At 40.2% G+C, this 17794-nt stretch overlaps 1 protein-coding gene and 1 long non-coding RNA gene across 4 annotated transcripts in view; one reads left to right on the forward strand and one right to left on the reverse strand.

Annotated features, from left to right (window-relative positions):
- The window catches only part of LOC147915967 (uncharacterized), a 59011-nt gene extending 50570 nt beyond the window's left edge, over positions 1-8441 (reverse strand). For 2 of the 3 annotated variants that reach the window (XR_015553651.1, XR_015553652.1), the window contains exons 1-2: positions 7292-8441; positions 6069-6178 (exon numbers count right to left, since the gene is read on the reverse strand). This is a non-coding gene — a long non-coding RNA (uncharacterized LOC147915967). Of the gene's footprint in view, positions 1-6068 lie in introns of all 3 variants that reach the window. The other variant, XR_015553653.1, reaches the window with a different exon arrangement.
- Positions 8442-8771: 330 nt separating this feature from the next.
- The window catches only part of PSME4 (proteasome activator subunit 4), an 88309-nt gene continuing 79286 nt past the window's right edge, over positions 8772-17794 (forward strand). Inside the window, exon 1 of the mRNA XM_087436768.1 lies at positions 8772-9017. Coding sequence (XP_087292894.1) covers positions 8776-9017 — 242 coding nt within the window. The 5' untranslated portion in view covers positions 8772-8775. The remainder of the gene's footprint in view (positions 9018-17794) is intronic.

Genomic DNA, 17794 nt, shown 5'->3' on the forward strand with positions numbered 1-17794 from the left:
CTCACTCAGTTTTGGGGTTAAGTTTAAATTAGGTCTTGTTCCTAATGCCAACTACCAAGGCATTTTTTAGCCCTCATCATTTACCTCTAAAGCATCTCACTATTCACCACTCGTTGCCCCTTCAATGTACTGGTTATTTTTGTTATGACAATGATGATGATGTCCAGAGTTATCTTTCTAAACCCAAGGCTCCTCGTGTCATGCTCCTGACTCACTGCTTATAGGATAAACCTCAAACACCTTAGGAAGGCATACACGACTATTTGTAATCTGGTTTCAGCTTACCTTCTTGTCTCTTCTCTTGCCATTCTCCACATGTTCTGTGCTCTACCACACTGTACTCATTGCTCCCTGGCCAAAGTAGGCCCACTGAAAACTCCAGGCCTTTCTACATACTGATGCCTCTATCTGGGAGACACCTATCCACTTGACTTCAAGACTTCAAGACCCTAATGTTACCCCTTCAGCTTCCCCAAGTATTTGATTACTGCCCACAGCACTATACTTATATATCTGAAATAGCTTTTGGATAAAATCCAAAATTCTTAACCCAACGTACAAGGTCCTACATGATCTTACTCTGCTTACCTTCTCAGTCTTATCTGCTACTCTTATCATCTCTCCCTGAGCACCCTGGTCTTTTCTCAGCTTCTCAGACAAGCCAAGTTCTTCCCCTACCTTAAGCCTCCACTCATAACGGTTTTCCTAGCCAGATTATTTCTAATTACCATTCTCCCCAGTTTCTTATTCATCAAATGCTACTTCCTCAATGAAATCTTTCTAGGCCTCCCAGTCTAGGCCAAGTCTCCCTATTCTACACAGAGTGCCCTTTCTCCTATTAAAGCATTTAACAAAATTATAATTAAATACCTGTAGAAAAGTCGTTTAATGTCTGACTGCTCCACTAGACAGTAAGCTCCATAATATCAGGAACCACACAGAAATGGATCTTTTAGGAAAAGACATATTTTATGTTAAATTTTAAGTTGTTTTATTTATAGCACATAAATCCCTTTGTTGGTTACTTTTTATTCTTAACACATGCACAAAACCCTTGTGTGAATGGTATGTTGTATGGAAATTAAGGGAAAAAGCTTCATGTTTGGGTTAAAGTGGTACTGGAACAGGGACAACGGAGCCTCATGGTAAGATGATCACTCAACAGAACTAGTTTAGCAGAAGCAAAAGTTTATTGTAGGGAGCGAACATAAAAACATAAGTCCCCATCCTCTAAAACTGAAAGAACTATTGGATGAGGCATTGAATTCTTCATAGTCTGTGGAAGGGAGTTTGAATTAGTTTTTTTGTGTGTGTGAGGAAGATTAGCCCTGAGCTAACATCCATGCCAATCCTCCTCTTTTTGCTGAGGAAGACCGGCCCTAAGCTAACATCTATTGCCGATCCTTCTCCTTTTTTCTCCCCAAAGCCCCAGTAGATAGTTGTAAGTCATAGTTGCACATCCTTCTAGTTGCTGTACGTGGTGCATCAGTGCACAGCCGGATCCGAACCTGGGCCGCCAGTAGTGGAGCGTGCGCACTTAACCGCTAAGCCAGGGGGCTTGTTAGTTTTATCTAGAGATCTTAAGAGGTAGGAAGATCTTAGCTGACATTTGGTTACAATTTTTATTTATTTGTTTATTTGTCTGTCAGTCCATTAGATAGTGAACTCCTTGAGGACAAGTACTGTGTCATTCATTTTATGATCTCAAACTTGGCACTCAGGAGCCACTCAATATAGGTTTATTGAATTAATGAACATATAATTCATTCTGGAGAATTAGGGATTTGATATATTACCCCTCTTATGAGTCTGTAAATTTCAAAAGAGATTCTGCTTATTCCAAAGAAACAGATTGCAAAGGGTAGTATTTCAAGCATCAGATAAAGTATGAATGTCTTGCTCGCTATTCAAATTATTCCTGCAAACAACTCTATTGTCTGCCTATGAGCAAGGCTTGTTCTATTTATACATATAAAAACTGGGGGTAGGTGGAAAGAGTATACATCTTCTTTGTGCATTAGTTATTATCTCTCCACTGACTCTATTGTTAATTTCTTCAACTACCATTAAAAAATATATCTCTTTACTATATTTAATTATGAGGGAAGCTGTAACCTCCTACATTATTCACAGCTTGTCAAAAAGAAGAAACACAAAGAGCTTCAGTGGTGCTGAAAAACTCTTTTTGCATTTAAATATCAAATAGGTACTTTAAAAATAATAAATTATTTTTTAATCATTAAATAAATATAACTTGGTGGATAGGCATCATCAACGACCACCTATGTGATATGAGGACTCTAAAAAAGCTCCTAATCACCCACAATTACTCCCTTTTGATCCCAATGATGTCTAATATTTTAGAGTTAGAAGTTCATTCCTCGGGCCGGCCCTGTGGCTTAGCGGTTAAGTGCGCGCACTCCACTGCTGGCGGCCCGGGTTCGGATCCCGGGCGCGCTGCTTCTCCGGCCATGCTGAGGCCGCGTCCCACATACAGCAACTAGAAGGATGTGCAGCTATGACATACAACTATCTAGTGGGGCTTTGGGGGAAATAAATAAGTAAATAAATAAATAAATAAATAAATAAATAAATAAATAAATAAATAAATAAATAAATAAATAAATAAATAAATAAAAAGAAGTTCATTCCTTAAGGGTCCTCCAGTTCCACTGGCATGGCAGCCTGAGCTAATGCAGAATCTCTCTTATACATGAATGCTTCATTAAACATAACAACAACAAATGATAACCATAGATGAGCTCACACACAGAAAAGGAAAATCTCCAGATGCCAGAAACAAAGAGGAAAGGAAAGTCACAGTGATAAGTGTGTGTTAACTCTGAATCAGCTTTGGGGCAGAGTTATTGAATCTGGAAACAGCAAGTGAGTTGGGTTTTAATATCTGCTCCAAGATAGAAATTGAAGCCTTGGACCTAAGGCAGTTGGAAGTAAAATAGTGCATAAAAACAGAACTCTCCAAGGGTTGAATTCCCAGGCCTGTAACTTGCACAGGACAGAAATCCAAATTTACACTAGCTGAAAAACAAACATAAATATTTATCAGTACTAGGTCTGTGACACTTCTGTGAATCTGGTGCAAGCAAACAAAAAATCGTTCTGGGTCACACGAGACTCCCAAAGAGAAAAAAAGCTATCTGAAGATGATCTCAAAATATAAAAAATTATAAAACACAAGTAAATGATCCATCACGAACAAATGTCAACAAACACATAGCACTGCTAAGAATTTAAGACAATAGAAAATATGTCTAAATATGATTATCTGAAATAATTAAATAAGTATTTCTAAAATGATTAAAGAAGTCACTGGAACCATAAAGAACAAAACTCAATAAAAAACAGAATAGGCAGATTTGGCAAAAAACTAAATAGAGCTTCTAAAATTAAAAATATAATCATGGAATTAGAAGATCAATGGACAAATTAAATAGCAGATCAGATACAGATGAAAGAAGAATTCTAAGAACTAGAAATAGATCTCATAAAGTTATTCAGAATGAGATAGAGAGACAAAGACCTGCAAAATCTAAGTAAGAAATATGGAGACTAGAATGAGAAGGTACAACATATGTCTAATAGGAATTCTACAAGGAGAGAAGGGGAACAAAAAAATTGTAAAAATAGTTGAAAATTTTGCATGATTGATGAATGATATGAATCTTTTGATTCAAGAAACACAAATCTCCTGCAAGATAAATAAAAAGAAGTCCACATCTAGCTACATTGTAGTAAAACGGCAAAATGCCTAACAGAGAAAAATTGTATAAAAATCAAAGAAAAATTCATTCCTTTAGCTGTGATTTCCTTCTTATTAAAAATTGAACTTCAAATACACTCCAGTTCAAATGAAGTGAATGGATCTTACGGCTGGATGAGAAGAGAAGGGTTTCTGGATGAAAAATTCAAAACTTAAAAATCACATAGGAGGAGGGCTGGCCCCGTGGCTTGGCGGTTAAGTGCGCACGCTCTGCTGCTGGCAGCCCAGCTTTGGATCCCGGGCGCGCACCGACGCACCGCTTCTCTGGCCATGCTGAGGCCGCGTCCCACATACAGCAACCAGAAGGATGTGCAACTATGACATACAGCTATCTACTGGGGCTTTGGGGAAAAAATAAATAATTAAAATTACTAAAAAAAAAAAAATCATATAGGAACTAGAAAAAAATCCTCATTTCTCAGACCCAATAATCTTGTGCCTTTAATAACTGTAACAGAGGGTGTCTGGATATTTGATTATATTAGAATGAGTATTCTAACTAATTTAAAAACTTTTAAAGATTATGCTCTGGCAACAGAGATTCATCCACTTACAAATAATATCCCCAGCTCCAAACATATCATATATAGAAAGAAACTAAGGCAGGGGAAGGCATGAAACTAATAACTGTCATTTTTGTTCACTGTTAATAAGTGGATTATCAAGTAGTGGGCCAATAAGTATATTAAAGACATAAATATTTGATTGATAATTATCCCTGCCAATTCCTCCAGCTTAAGGAGAACCCTCTTTCTTAGCGCTTCCACGAAGGGCTATTGCATTTTCTGGGTCTTCCAAGAAGGGCAATTACAGTCTGCTTCCTAGAGGGGTCTGATAAACCAATGTCTCCCTCAGGGTATGACTGAAAGGATAATGGGCTGTTATCTTTTGGCAGCTCTAAGAGATAAAAAATGCTTGGGAGTTGGTCTGAGGAGAAAACTGACCTCAGACTTTGGGTTACTGTCTTCAATGATGAGTAGACTACGGCACTCAGAGAAACTTAAGGTCTCCCAACTTTCTCATCTGAAGGGGTTTCAATAGTGTTTTCTATTAAACTTCATATAGAATAACAGAAACAAACTTCATGTCTTTTGCTTAATAATTCTTTCGACATTTCCGGTCCAGACATCCACTCCCAGGAGAGTTGACATCACCTGGAACTGCTTCTTTGAAATCTGAATCCAAACATTCCTGTTCTTCCAGGTCCCTTGCTCAGGCTAATCCTTTCATATTGTCCTTGTACCTAACAGGATCTGAGTCTCTTAACCCTTCTACTCTGCTTATCAGCCCTCTTTTCTCTTCACTTAGACTTCAACTAACTTAGTTGTTAACTACTTTCTTTCAAATACTCTCAAGTCAATTATCTCTATTTAGAGAAGAGAATTCAATGAGATAATGTAGGTAAAGCAGCGGCAGAGAGAAGTGCTCACCAAATGGTAGCCAACACCGCTTCTATCACTACCAATAACATACATAACATTCTCTTGTTCCTTTGTCATTCTATCATACCAGCCTGTATGTCATACAATCCTTGGCTACTAATTATTGAAGAAAATCACTAAATTGCCCACGGATGACAGTAAATTCATGCTTCCAGCCTTAACTGCCAAGCAATTTCTACTGTTTCTCTCATCAGTCTTCTGAAATTTGAGACTACTCTAAAACTTCTCCAATCTCCTTAAATCTCCTACCCATCTCTTCCTCCCTTCATTCTCATTCTCTTGCTTCACAGAAAAAAAAAGAAACTATCAGAAAGAACTTCTCCAACTTCCAGCCACTAAATCCTCCAACCTTTCTTCAATTGCACCTATCCTCCCCTGCTTCCCTCCTCTGACAATGGAAGCACAGTCTGGTTTACTGCTAAGGGCCAATGACTCCACATTCCCTCCCACTCACTGTCATCCTCACCCACATTATCTTTAATCTCTCTCTTCATTGGCTCCTTCTCATCAATATTTAAACATATTTAAATATATCCCACCTTCAAAAGTTCTTTTTATGCCAGCTACCTCATCTCTCTTGTGTTCCTCCCACTCAAACTTTTAAAAAAGGTTGTCCACATTAGCTGCCTCTATTTATTTACTTCCCATTCATCCTTTGTCATTGTAATCTGGTTTCCATTTCCACACTCCACTGAAACTGTTCTTATCTGCTTTATCAATAACTCCAATAACTCCTTCTCAAGTTTCCTTTCATTTGACCTGTCAGCCACCTTTGGTACATTGATCACTTTCTCCATGTGAAACACTGTTTTTAGGAATGCTCCCTTTCCTAGAACTCCTCCTACCTTTCTGACTGCTTCTTGTGAGTATCCTTTGGGGTCTCGCTCCTCTTTCTCTGTCCATCCTTAAATATACGGTTCCTCAGAGTGTGGTCAAGGACCCTGTTCTTTTCATACTGTGAAATTAATTAAACAAGAAGGCCATTAGACTGAGATGGCTCTAATGCCTTGGCAGTCTACGTAAATAAACCAAAATCTAAGCCTATGAATGCCTCAAGATTACAAAATCTAAATGCTAAGAACAACAAATCACAAATACCAACTGGCTTTAAGCTATAGCCAATCAAATACAGTCATGTGCATGACACGACCTTAGAGTCAACGAGAGACTGCATATTTGACAGTGGTCCCGTAAGACTATGCTGACCGACAAAAAATCACTACTGTTTAAACAGCAGATATTTATTTGAGCAATTAGAATTGCAATTAGGGAGGCACAGATTCAGGTAGAAACCCAAAACGTGTTCTGATTACAGGAGAGGGTCTTAAGGTTTTTATGGGAAAAAGGGAGGATGAGGTGAGCTGTTTTAAAGAAGAGTTCATTGGTGCTAGACGAGGTAAGGCTAAGTTTGTACTTCATTGATTCGCTTAAGATTTGGTCATCAGGCAAAAGGCTAAAACTTGTACTTCACTGATTGGTTAGCAATTCGGTCATCAGCAAAGTCCAGATTTATCAGTCCTTACAAACAGTATATTCTTGTCCTTACTGATTTCTTGGATTGTCAGTGGTTTGGTCCAGTTTGGAAGATAAAGAAAATAAGACGTGCAAGGAAATTCCTCTGAAACAGCTACTCTGGATCTATTTTAATATGGCTCCACTCATGTCATCCTCCACAATTAGTACCATATAGCCTAGTGTGTAGTAGGCTATACCATTAGGTTTGTATACATACATTCTGCGATGTTCACACAATGATGAAATGACCTAACGACGCATTTCTCAGAATGTATCCCCGTCATTAAGCAACACGAGTATAATTTCCTTTCCTGGCTGCCACATCTCCTCCAGCATATGCCCTTCCCCTGGCTCCTGTTGGCACTCTTAACTGCATCTGGTTTGGCCCTGCCCAATTCCAATCGATTTCAGCTCAAACACTCTTAAAATTTTTAATATGCCTCAGTTTATCTTCTAGCAATACTCTATCTATCTCATTCCCTCCAATCCACCAATATGCTAATCCATATCCCAGTTTAGATCACCCCCTTGATCCATACATCAAAATACTTACGCATCCCTTACGCATTCTGTCTCCAAAGCTGTTTCTGCCATGTTCTCTCAGTGAAGGGCTTCACTACCTAACGGGCTTTCCAAACCAGAAATCTGACATCATCCTGTTTCTTCTCTCTCTCTCTCACTCTTTATATACAATCAACTTCCAAGCCTAGGCCATTGTACTTGCTGAAGTAGCTCTCAAATCATTTCAGCTGACATCCAGGCCATCATTATGTCATATTTCTTAAGGGGTCCTTTAGGTACCAATCTTGTCTGTTCTAATCCACTCTCCATACAAAGCCAGAGTGATTTTTCAAAAATGTAAATTGCATGGTGCCACTCCTATGCTCAACATCTTTCAATTTCTTGTTGCCTTTAGCATAAAGCTTTAAAAACTCCCTAGCATTTCCTTCTCAGTCTCAATTTTCCACTCCCCTTTTGCAAGCAATCTTCAGCCATTCTAAACTTCTCTGAATTCCTAGACGGCACGCTTGCAGCCTCTGAGCTGTTCCCTCAGCTGAAATACACCGTCTCTTCCCTTCTTTTTCTAACCAACCCTTAAGCTCAACTATCTGTATCACTTCCAGGAAACTTCCTGACACCCCTCCAGTTTGAACTCCTCTTTAGGCGTTCCCAAGGCATCATGTACTTACCTAGCAATTAAGAGTATTGTCTTGTAATTACTTATTCCCTAGTCTACAGCTCCGCTTGACTTTAAGTCCCTGGAGGGCAGAAACCAGGTGCTCTTAAACTTTCCATCTCAAGTACCTAAAAGTAGCGGCTGACACACAAAATAGTAGTTCAATTAATATTTGTTGAACGAATAACTATTCCTTTTTGGAAAGAGGGCGGTCAGGAGAATACCAGAAAGACGAGGGCTCAAAGCGGACAGAGTAAAAAAATCTATACGTAACGAATGGCATGGATACAGAGTACCTAGGTTATCCCACAAACTCGGCCTGGGGGGTCTAGGCCCACTGCCTCGCCCAAGGCCACGGCGACTACGGGCCCTGGAGAGCAGGCGCAGGGGTCACGCGACCCCAGGTAAGGAAGGACAATCGCTTGGAATTCGGCCTCGTGCTTCCGGTGGGGCAGCCTCGCGCCTGGCCGGTGAGGCCCGCGGGTTGGGGCTCCGAGCCTGCCCCACGGCGAGGAAGGCGCGGCCCCCGGAGCTCCCGCCGTCGCCGCCGCCTCCTCCGACGCCATCGCCCCGCCCCGGAAGTGACTTGAGGCCCGTCCGGAACCTCGGGGCCCGGCGGCTGCAGCGTCACCAGCCGAGCCGGTGCGGGGCGGGCGGAGCGGCCGCTGCCGCCGCCAACGAACCAGGCACCGCGCGGGGCCAGCAGCGCGCCGGCCAGGGGAGGGGGCCCGGCGGTCGGGCCGAGGACGACGGGCCGCCGGCGGCCGCGGGGCGACGACGACGCGGAGGAGGCGGAGCCCGGAGAGGGGTGGGGGCCGGGGAGGGCTAGGGTGGGAGGGTGGGGGGCTGTCCCTGGGCTCATGGAGCCGGCCGAGCTGGCAGGCGGCCGGGATCCCCCGGAGCCGGGCGGGCGTCCCGGGCCGGAGCCGCGGGGCTTCGTCCCGCAGAAGGAGATCGTCTACAACAAGCTGCTGCCCTACGCCGAGCGGCTGGACGCCGAGTCCGACTTGCAGCTGGCCCAGATCAAATGCAACCTGGGCCGGGCCGTGCAGCTCCAAGAGCTGTGGCCCGGGGGCCTCTTCTGGACCAGGAAACTCTCCACGTAAGTGTGCCCGGGCCTCAGGATGGGCCCGGGGCAGAGGCTCACAGGAGGACGTCGGGGGTGGGGGACGGCTCTTTGTCCCACTGGACCGCAGGACCCTTACCTCTGCCCCGGCTCGAGCCGGTGGTCCCCGTGCAGTCGTCTCAGGGTCACGGCAGAAGCCTTGGAAGCACTTAGACCTCCTCCCTGCCACTTTCCTACGGAACCTCCCTGGTCCTCACCAGCCCTCAGTGTCCTCCCCTGCTTTTTCTCCCCAAGGATTCAGGTTGTTTTCCGACCTGCGGGGCCCCCAGGGAAAGAGATGAGCGGTCCCCCAAGGGGGCTCCTTGGACCTTTGCCCGTGGGGGAGGGGAGGCACAGAGGATTCGTCTTTGAGGGGAGCAACTCTTGACTTGTGGTGCTTCCTCCGGTTCTTTCCTCCCCTACGGTCCCCGCCTCTTCCTATCCCGCAATTGGCCTCTGGTAACTTTCTGACTGGGAAAGAGGCCGTCGGGAACTTCTAGGTTCTGCTTTTTTGGGGCCTGCTCAGTCTTTGTGGATTTGATTGAAAAGATTGATTGATTTAAGATCCGACTTCAGCGCATTCTTGGACTGTTCACTAGACGTTAATGTTGAGAATGTTGAGTTTTAGAACCTCGGCAAAATGTATATTGCTCCTGTTGTGACATTTCGTTTGGAAACGTACAACGTTAAGGAAAAGAGGAGAGCTGTCAGGTTGTCCTGGGTGTTATTTGTATCGGGCTTGTGTTAATTTTTGAGTCGCTCAGATAAATATAGATTACGTAAATCAGTTTCAAGGATTCTATTTTTTTATTAGTTTTTTTTTTTGTATAAACCAGCTGCAAACTGTAGTGCCACTGAAATTAGGGGGAAAGGGCGAGTAAAAATACAGCTGGGTGGGAGGGAAGATTTTAGAGACTTTTTGCTAGGTGGGAATCTTCATTGTGTCAGAAGAACTTTTTTAAAAAAAGATTTTGTTGTATCTTGTATGGTTAACTGTACATAAAATCTGGTAACATTGTATGTTCATGCATGTGGGTATGGGTGGGTGAACACGTAAGACATAAGTCACTTATCCAGTGTTTACCCAAATCTGCTGAGTGAACTGGGTGATGACTCAGGGTTTTGTAACGCAATAGTCTTCTCCACATTTCCTCACAGGATGATTCTTATCTGCCGTTTATGAAGGAGTCTCTGACAGGTTTCTCATCTCCATTTGGTGGTGGTGGTGGGAATAATAATTGCTTTTTAATTAATAAAGCAGAACTAAAACACGTAATTTGCCCTTTTCAAAGAGTGACCATAAAATGTCAAGGTTAATGGCCATCTTGATTTGAGTGTATAGAAGTTTGTGGTGTTGGGATCCGGGATCCATAGGAGACTTGGGAAGAAAAGAAATGCAACAGGGATAAGAACCACTTTTAGTCAAAACAGAAAAATGTTTTATAAATGATTAAAATTCAAATGATTTTTTAAGTGAGCCTCCTAGGTGTGTTTGTGTTACTCGGGCACAGTAAAAATAAAATTACTTTGTCATTCCAGTAATTCCCCATTTTTATCACCTGGATTCGACTTGCTAGAGAATAACCATTTGGGGGGGACATAAGCAGTTCCTTTTAGATGCACAGTGTATAAATGTACCAGTGTGTGAATGCATATCTGGATTGGATTTAGGAATCTAGAGTCTACACAGGTATAGGTAAGCATTGTTTTCTGACGTATTTATTGTTACTTACTAAGTTTCGCGGAGTAGCACCTAGAGTTTTATTATTTTTGGTTTATTAGGTATAAGTAGTTTTTACCTAGAAAGGGCTAAAAATACAGTGGAGACGGTCTGTGGTGTTTAGGGCAAGACTGCAGTTATGTGGCTTAATAATCTAGGAATCCCAAACCATTTATATCTAAATAACCAGCAAGAAATGCTGTGAGATAGAATTTTATTTTGGAACAGTGGTTAAATGCTGCAGACTGATTCTTGGGATTGCGCTATGAGACATTTTGAACTTGGTGGGACATGTTGTGATCTTGGATGTATTTTTTCTCCTAAGTCATGTTAAGGTGACCTGTTTATAGATGTGCTTGTTTTTTAAGCCTTGTGTGTGGTTGCACAAGTTTACATCTAAATGATGCCAAAACATGTGATGATAGCTTTCAGTTACCTGAGTAGTGATCATATTTAGTACTTTGTAGAAGAATGGAAAGTAGTAATGAAAATCTAATTGCTGCCACTAGCTCTGTGACTGTGGGAAAGTTACTTTAATCGTGTATTTCAGAATTCTTGTGGGTGAAAGGATGGGGTTGGATTAAGTAATTCTTGAGAAACATTCCTGCTCTGATATTTTATGATTTTATTTTTTATCTTGTAGAGCCTCAAGCCAGTGTGTGTCTTTCTACAAGGATTGTTTGAGGACTTTGTAAAGTATTGGAAATTGTTGCATAAATCAAATACATTCCTAAAGAAGACCAGAGTGTAGATGCTATTTAGAGGCACTGGGACTGGATCCCCTAATCTGGGTGTCATGGGTCTGTGTATCGTCAAGTTCTAGTTTGGGAGGTACTCAGACGCCCCTTTTTTGAGTTTTATGTAATTTTAGTAGTTATTGTAATTCTGTTTCAATCCATTTCAAGACTTGCAGGTGTGTTTAGCATTTCTGTGAAGAAAGGTTAGTTCTTTGTATTTTAAAAATTGGCCCTGTGGTGTAATACAAGCTCTTTTGTACAGACAGTTTAAAGTATTAGGACTGCCTGTTCAAGAGAGATTGTGTGATGTAATACATCACAGGGCCAGTTTTTAAGAAGCAGGAAACAAATTAGAGAGGCAGCAACTAGTGGTCTCTGGAAAACAGCAGTCAAGACAGCGCATGGACACTAAGTGGAAGGTATTAGTCCATAACTGGGTGGCCTATGTAGAGAATGAAGGGAGTTGAAGAAAGGTAATCCTGAAACTTGCTTTTTCTCCCTTGCCCTTCTGGGCCTTTCATAAGAGATAAGAGGCAGTGAGTGAGGTGTAATCCGAAGACCTCAGTTTATCTGTACCTGGTTTTGCTGCCGACGTTATCATCGTGGTCTTGCTTAATCTCTTTTAGCTTTAGAATCCTCTTTCGGAAAGTGGGAATGTAGACTATTAATGGTTTTTCAAACTTAAAATTTAGCGGTGGACTGTTTTATGAAAGCAAAATCTTAAACACAAAATTGGACTCTTCAGGCCGACTAAAACCACGCTGATTTTTTTCTCTTTAACACTTCATTGATAATAGAACGCCTGAAATCTGCTCAGGGCTCCAGAACATGGTTTGAAAAATCGCTGCTCTAGTCTCTCTGGGCTTTTATGGCTCTGTGTTCCTTTAAATTGGTCTGGGGGAAGGGGAAAAGGACGGAGAACAAGTGAATGGGCTACTATTTCCTGCAAGCTTACCCCATCCCTGATCATCTTTCGTTTTTTGTTTTTTTTTTTAACAAAATTTTGATTTTAGTGAAGTATGTGGGCTTGGTGTATTATGAAGGAAATTTAGATGCCTTGTTTGTTACAAGGAAATGTTCTATTCTGTGCTGTTTTATAATGAAATGACTGTTATTACAGTGAGGCATCATTTCATTTGCTAATTGAACTGTAGCTCCTTTGTTTAATTATTATTAACATTGTGTGTCCTTCCTGGATATGAATTGCATTATCCCAGTTGAAACCACATAACGTATTTAATTGGATTATGTAACCACTGGAAACTTAAGTTTAGTCAAGATAGGAGTTATCAAATACAGTGACCTCCTCTTGTGGAAAGTAACAATGTGACCACTAGAGCACCCAAATTCTTATCGTCTCTGTGTTGAGAAGGAAAGCAGAAAATGCTCGCCACTGAATCTCAGTTATCTATTAACATGATGTACTTAATAGAGTATTTAATGTTTGAGTATTGAAATTGTGAAGTTCACAATAAATACAAGTGCTTTTTATTTGTAAAAGAATCTTAAAATCTTGACAAATTACTACATTCATCAGTGAGAACCATTTAGAGAAAGTAGTAGAAAAGGTTTGTCTTCGTTATTAAGTGACCACAGTCAAAATGGGAGAAATTTCTTGTGGTGAGAAAGTTAACTTTTCATTGAAAAAACAAAATGAATGAAGTAAGTGATTTTGGAGACATGAATTTTCCTAAGTTGTGTAATAGCATAATGAGCTATCCTTCACGTTTGATTTTTTTTTTTTAATTAAACTTGACTTTTTAGGGCAGTTTTAGGTTCAGAGCAAAATTGAGCAGAAAGTACAGAGTTCCCATATACCTCCTGTCCCCACAGATGTACCCATTTCAGTTTTCATAGCCATGTCAAACATTTTAAAAAATATTTGAGGCCTTCCCATTTTCCAGGGACATCTCTTTTTTTTTTTTTTTTTTTTTTTGTTCTGCATTTTTTATTTTTTTTTATTTTTTTATTTTTTTTAATTTTTTGTTTATTGCAGTAACATTGGTTTATAACATTGTAAAAATTTCAGGTGTACATCATTGTACTTCTATTTCTGCATGGACTACATCATGTTCACCACCAAAATACTAATTACAACCCATCACCACACACATGTACCGAATTATCCCTTTCACCCTCCTCCCTCCCCCCTTCCCCTCTGGTAACCACCAATCCAATCTCTGTCCCTATGTGTTTGTTTATTGTTGTTATCCAGGGACATCTCTTAATCATTCTTTTAAAACACCTACTCAGTTTTCTCCTCACTAGTTAACTGGGTGTTTCTGCCTAAATCTCATTAGTCAATAAATGTGATTTGAACAGTTGTCTAGTATTTTTTATTTGTTTTGCTTTAAATATTTTTTTATTATGGAAAATATCAAACATATACAAAGTAAAAAAGTATAATGAACTCCATGTACCCATCACCCATCTTCAACAATTATCAACTCCTGGCTAATCATGTTCCTTCCACCATCACCACCCCTATTATAGTTGAAGCACATTACTTCATTCATAAGTCTTTCCAGTGTTTATCTCTAAGGGAAAAGAATTAAACAAACAAAAGATCAATACCAGTACAATTATCAAACCTAAAACGTGAACAGTAATCCATTATCACTTTGATCAACCTTGTGAAGTTCTGCTTTTTAGCAAAATTTGTGATTTTAGGGCCAGCCCCATGGCTTAGCGGTTAAGTGCGCGCGCTCCGCTGCTGGTGGCCTGGTTCGGATCCTGGGTGCGCACCAACGCACCCCTTCTCCAGCCATGCTGAGGCCGCGTCCCACATACAGCAATTAAAAGGATGTGCAGCTATGCCATACAACTGTCTACTGGGGCTTTGGGCGGGGGGGATAATAAAATAAATAAAATTATTTTAAAAAAATTTGTGATTTTACCTGAGTTTCCATTTCATTTGCATTGTTTTGTTTAAGGCTACTACAAACAGACTTCATGGACAGAGATTAAAAAATAGCTCATTAGTGAACATTTTTATATTATGACATCTTTCTTTTCCCTCTTTTAACGTTGGAGACATAGAATCAATCAATGGGGTAACTAGAACTCCTTTGAATTTCCATTTTAAAAACAAAGACACTGAGGTTCATAGGTTAACGCATGGTTTGACGCAAAGTAGTAGAGGCAGGAGTCTTTGAACAAATTATTTTCTGAGTGCCTAGTATGGGCCAGGCACTGTTTTTGGGACTTGGGTTATGTCTGTGAAGGATTCTGCCCTTTGGGGAAGTTCCAGTGTGCTTTTTCTTTTCGTGCACATTTTTGTTCTTTTAGGGACAGACTAGGCAAGGTGTAGCTCCATGAAGAAATTTGGGGAAAGAAAATATAAATTCGAAGTACCTTACTTAAAAAAATTCTCATTCTTACCAGTGTGTTTTAACACCCTACACTGAGGCACTGAGAAAAGCAGTTAGAAAAGAAAATTAGTGAAACAATAATATTCATTGTTCTTCTGAGATCTGAACATATCATTTATTTATTTATTTATTTATTTTTTCCCCCCAAAGCCCCAGTAGACAGTTGTATGTCATAGTTGCACATCCTTCTAGTTGCTGTATGTGGGACGCGGCCTCAGCGTGGCCGGAGAAGTGGTGCGTCGGTGCACGCCCGGGATCCGAACCTGGGCCGCCAGTAGCAGAGCGCGCGCACTTAACCGCTAAGCCACGGGGCCGGCCCCATGAACATATCATTTAAAAACAGTTTTCCCAAGTGGTGTTGCTGCAGTGTTGTGAAATAAAATTGTCTTTGAAATACATGTTCTTAATTGAAGTGAAATGGAGGCAAATTCTTGTTTTTTAAGGGACGCTTATTTATTAGTAAATAAGCAGACAACTTCTAAACCAGTTTTTCTCATTGTGGAACCCGGAAGTTAACTTTTTTCTATTAAGTGAGACTCGTTACTAGTGAATCTCCCACCCTGCCCCCCGCTTTTTAATACAAAATCCAAATCTGTGTTTCCCTCTAACCTTTGTAGAAAATTAGATCAAAATCTCATTCATACTGTGTGAACAGCAAGCTGAGAGCATGGTAATAAAAGCAACAGCAAGCAAATGACAACAAAAAACCTACGTTCATTGAGACTGCCACTGGAATGTTAAAAGCAGCACATAGTATAAATATTCCCATGTGGAATCCCGAGGTTGGTTACTTCCATATTCGGCCTACGCTTAGCATGTCTTCTCTTTTAGTGCATTCTCTCTTGATCCCTTGTTCATGGTTTTATATTCTTTGTGTACATATCTTCCTTCTCCTGTGAGCTGTTTTGAGGTCAGTGTTTTCCATATTTACCTCTCTTTCCCTCCCAGCATTTAGTACAGTGGTGTATACATTCATAGGTACTCAATAATATTATTTTATTTATTTTTTTTTTTAAAGATTTTATTTATTTTATTTTTCCCAAAGCCCCAGTGGATAGTTGTGTGTCGTAGCTGCACATCCTTCTAGTTGTTGTATGTGGGACTCGGCCTCAGGATGAACGGAGAAGTGGTGCCTCGATGCGCACCCGGGATCCGAACCCGGGCCACCAGCATCGCAGCGCGCGCACTCAACCACCAAGCCACAGGGCCGGCCCTATACTCAATAATATTAGAATTAACTCTTTTGTTCTTTGTAAACAAAAGCATTACGCAATTCTAAGGAATTGTTACTTTTACAGTTAAAATGGAGAAAATGAGTCTGGGATGAGGTCTATTTTAATACTAGGTTCAAAAGAAAGTATATATTAACCAAAGTGTAGGGAAGGAGCATTTTGGTTAAGGAAGAGAATGGTGTGTTTCATAGCCCAAGGCGGGGGGGGGGATAGGAGAATGGGGTTTAGCAAAGTTAGAGAAGAAAGTAGATTATATTGGTTGCATCAGGGAGTTTGTCCAAGACTTTGATTTAAAAATCTATAATAATTTCTATAGTTAAATATTTAGTATTAAAAAATTAGAGTATAGTTATTACAATTTTTTGGTAGAGGAACTGTAAAATTTTGGTAGTGGTCATCATCTTTTCATGCTAATTTGGATGTTTTCATAATACCTTGACCCTGAATTTTAATTAATTGATTATTTAAATTTAAAACTGTATTGTGTTACCTAGAAAAGTAAATCCACAACTCCAATACTGTTTTTGCTTTGGAAATTATAATGTGCCAAAACACAAAACAAAGAAAGAAAGAAAAGAAAAAGAGAGGTAAATAACACTCATGTGCCCAGTATTGTAAATGTAACTTGGAACTTAATTTATGATGTTCACGTAAAGCTAATTGACTCACGTGGTTTTAGTTTTCTGGCCTTTGTATACTTTTGTCAGTTTCCTAACGTTAGTGGTTTATAGGGTCAGATCTTATTTTATGTCATGTTGTATTCCATCCTTGAGTTTCAAACCAGTTGACAGAATCTTTATTGACACTGAATTTTAGAGTTTAACAATATAATAAAGGCTTTTTCCCTTTCTAAGGAAATAACATCATTGCAGCTGTGAAATGGGTTTGAGAATAGTATTGTAGTTCAAGTAAGTTGGAGGTTGCTCAAGAATTATTAAAAATGCTTTATAATCTTCTAATGGTAGACAGTCTAAATGGAATGTGTTAGTAATCTCTGGGCTAAGTGTGGGTGTTTCATTTCATTTTATGACAATTTTCTTTTTTAAGCCAAGGATGAAATCGAAGTTCTTAGAGCAAGAAATTTTATGAACGTAATCTTTTGCATGTGAGTGTTTATATTTTAGGCAGATTACTGGAGAGTTTAGTCAGGGTAGTTTGTGTTCTAAGGGAGGGTAGGTTACTTCCAAAGATCTCAATAAAATGTCAAATTTCTGTCAACATATACCAAACAGAGGTCCCTATTTTGTGTGTGACAGGAAAAAGTTACCATTTAACAAGTTCAGGGATGATTTAGAAATGTAATTTTTAAAAAAAATTATAATTTAACAGACATATCTTAAGACTTTTTCTACTTTGTTTTTTTTTTGTTTTTTTTTTTTTAAAGATTTTATTTATTTATTTTTCCCCCAAAGCCCCAGTACATAGTTGTCTGTCATAGCTGCACATCCTTCTAGTTGCTGTATGTGGGACGCGGCCTCAGCATGGCTGGAGGAGTGGTGCCTCGGTGCGCACCCGGGATCCGAACCCGGGCCGCCGGCAGCGGAGCGCACGCACTTAACCGCTAAGCCACGGGGCCGGCCCTCTACTTTGTTTTTGGTGCTTTTTTTAGGGAGGGGGGGGTCTCACAATTTTTCATCTATATGTTCATTTATAAGTGTTTATAGAGAATTTTCCAAATTGTGGGTTATGACCAAAGGGATATGAAATCAGTTTA

This window comes from Ceratotherium simum, chromosome 11 (genome assembly GCF_057802395.1).
Source record: "Ceratotherium simum simum isolate JZ-2026a chromosome 11, ASM5780239v1, whole genome shotgun sequence".
Classification (NCBI taxonomy): Eukaryota; Metazoa; Chordata; class Mammalia; order Perissodactyla; family Rhinocerotidae; genus Ceratotherium; species Ceratotherium simum.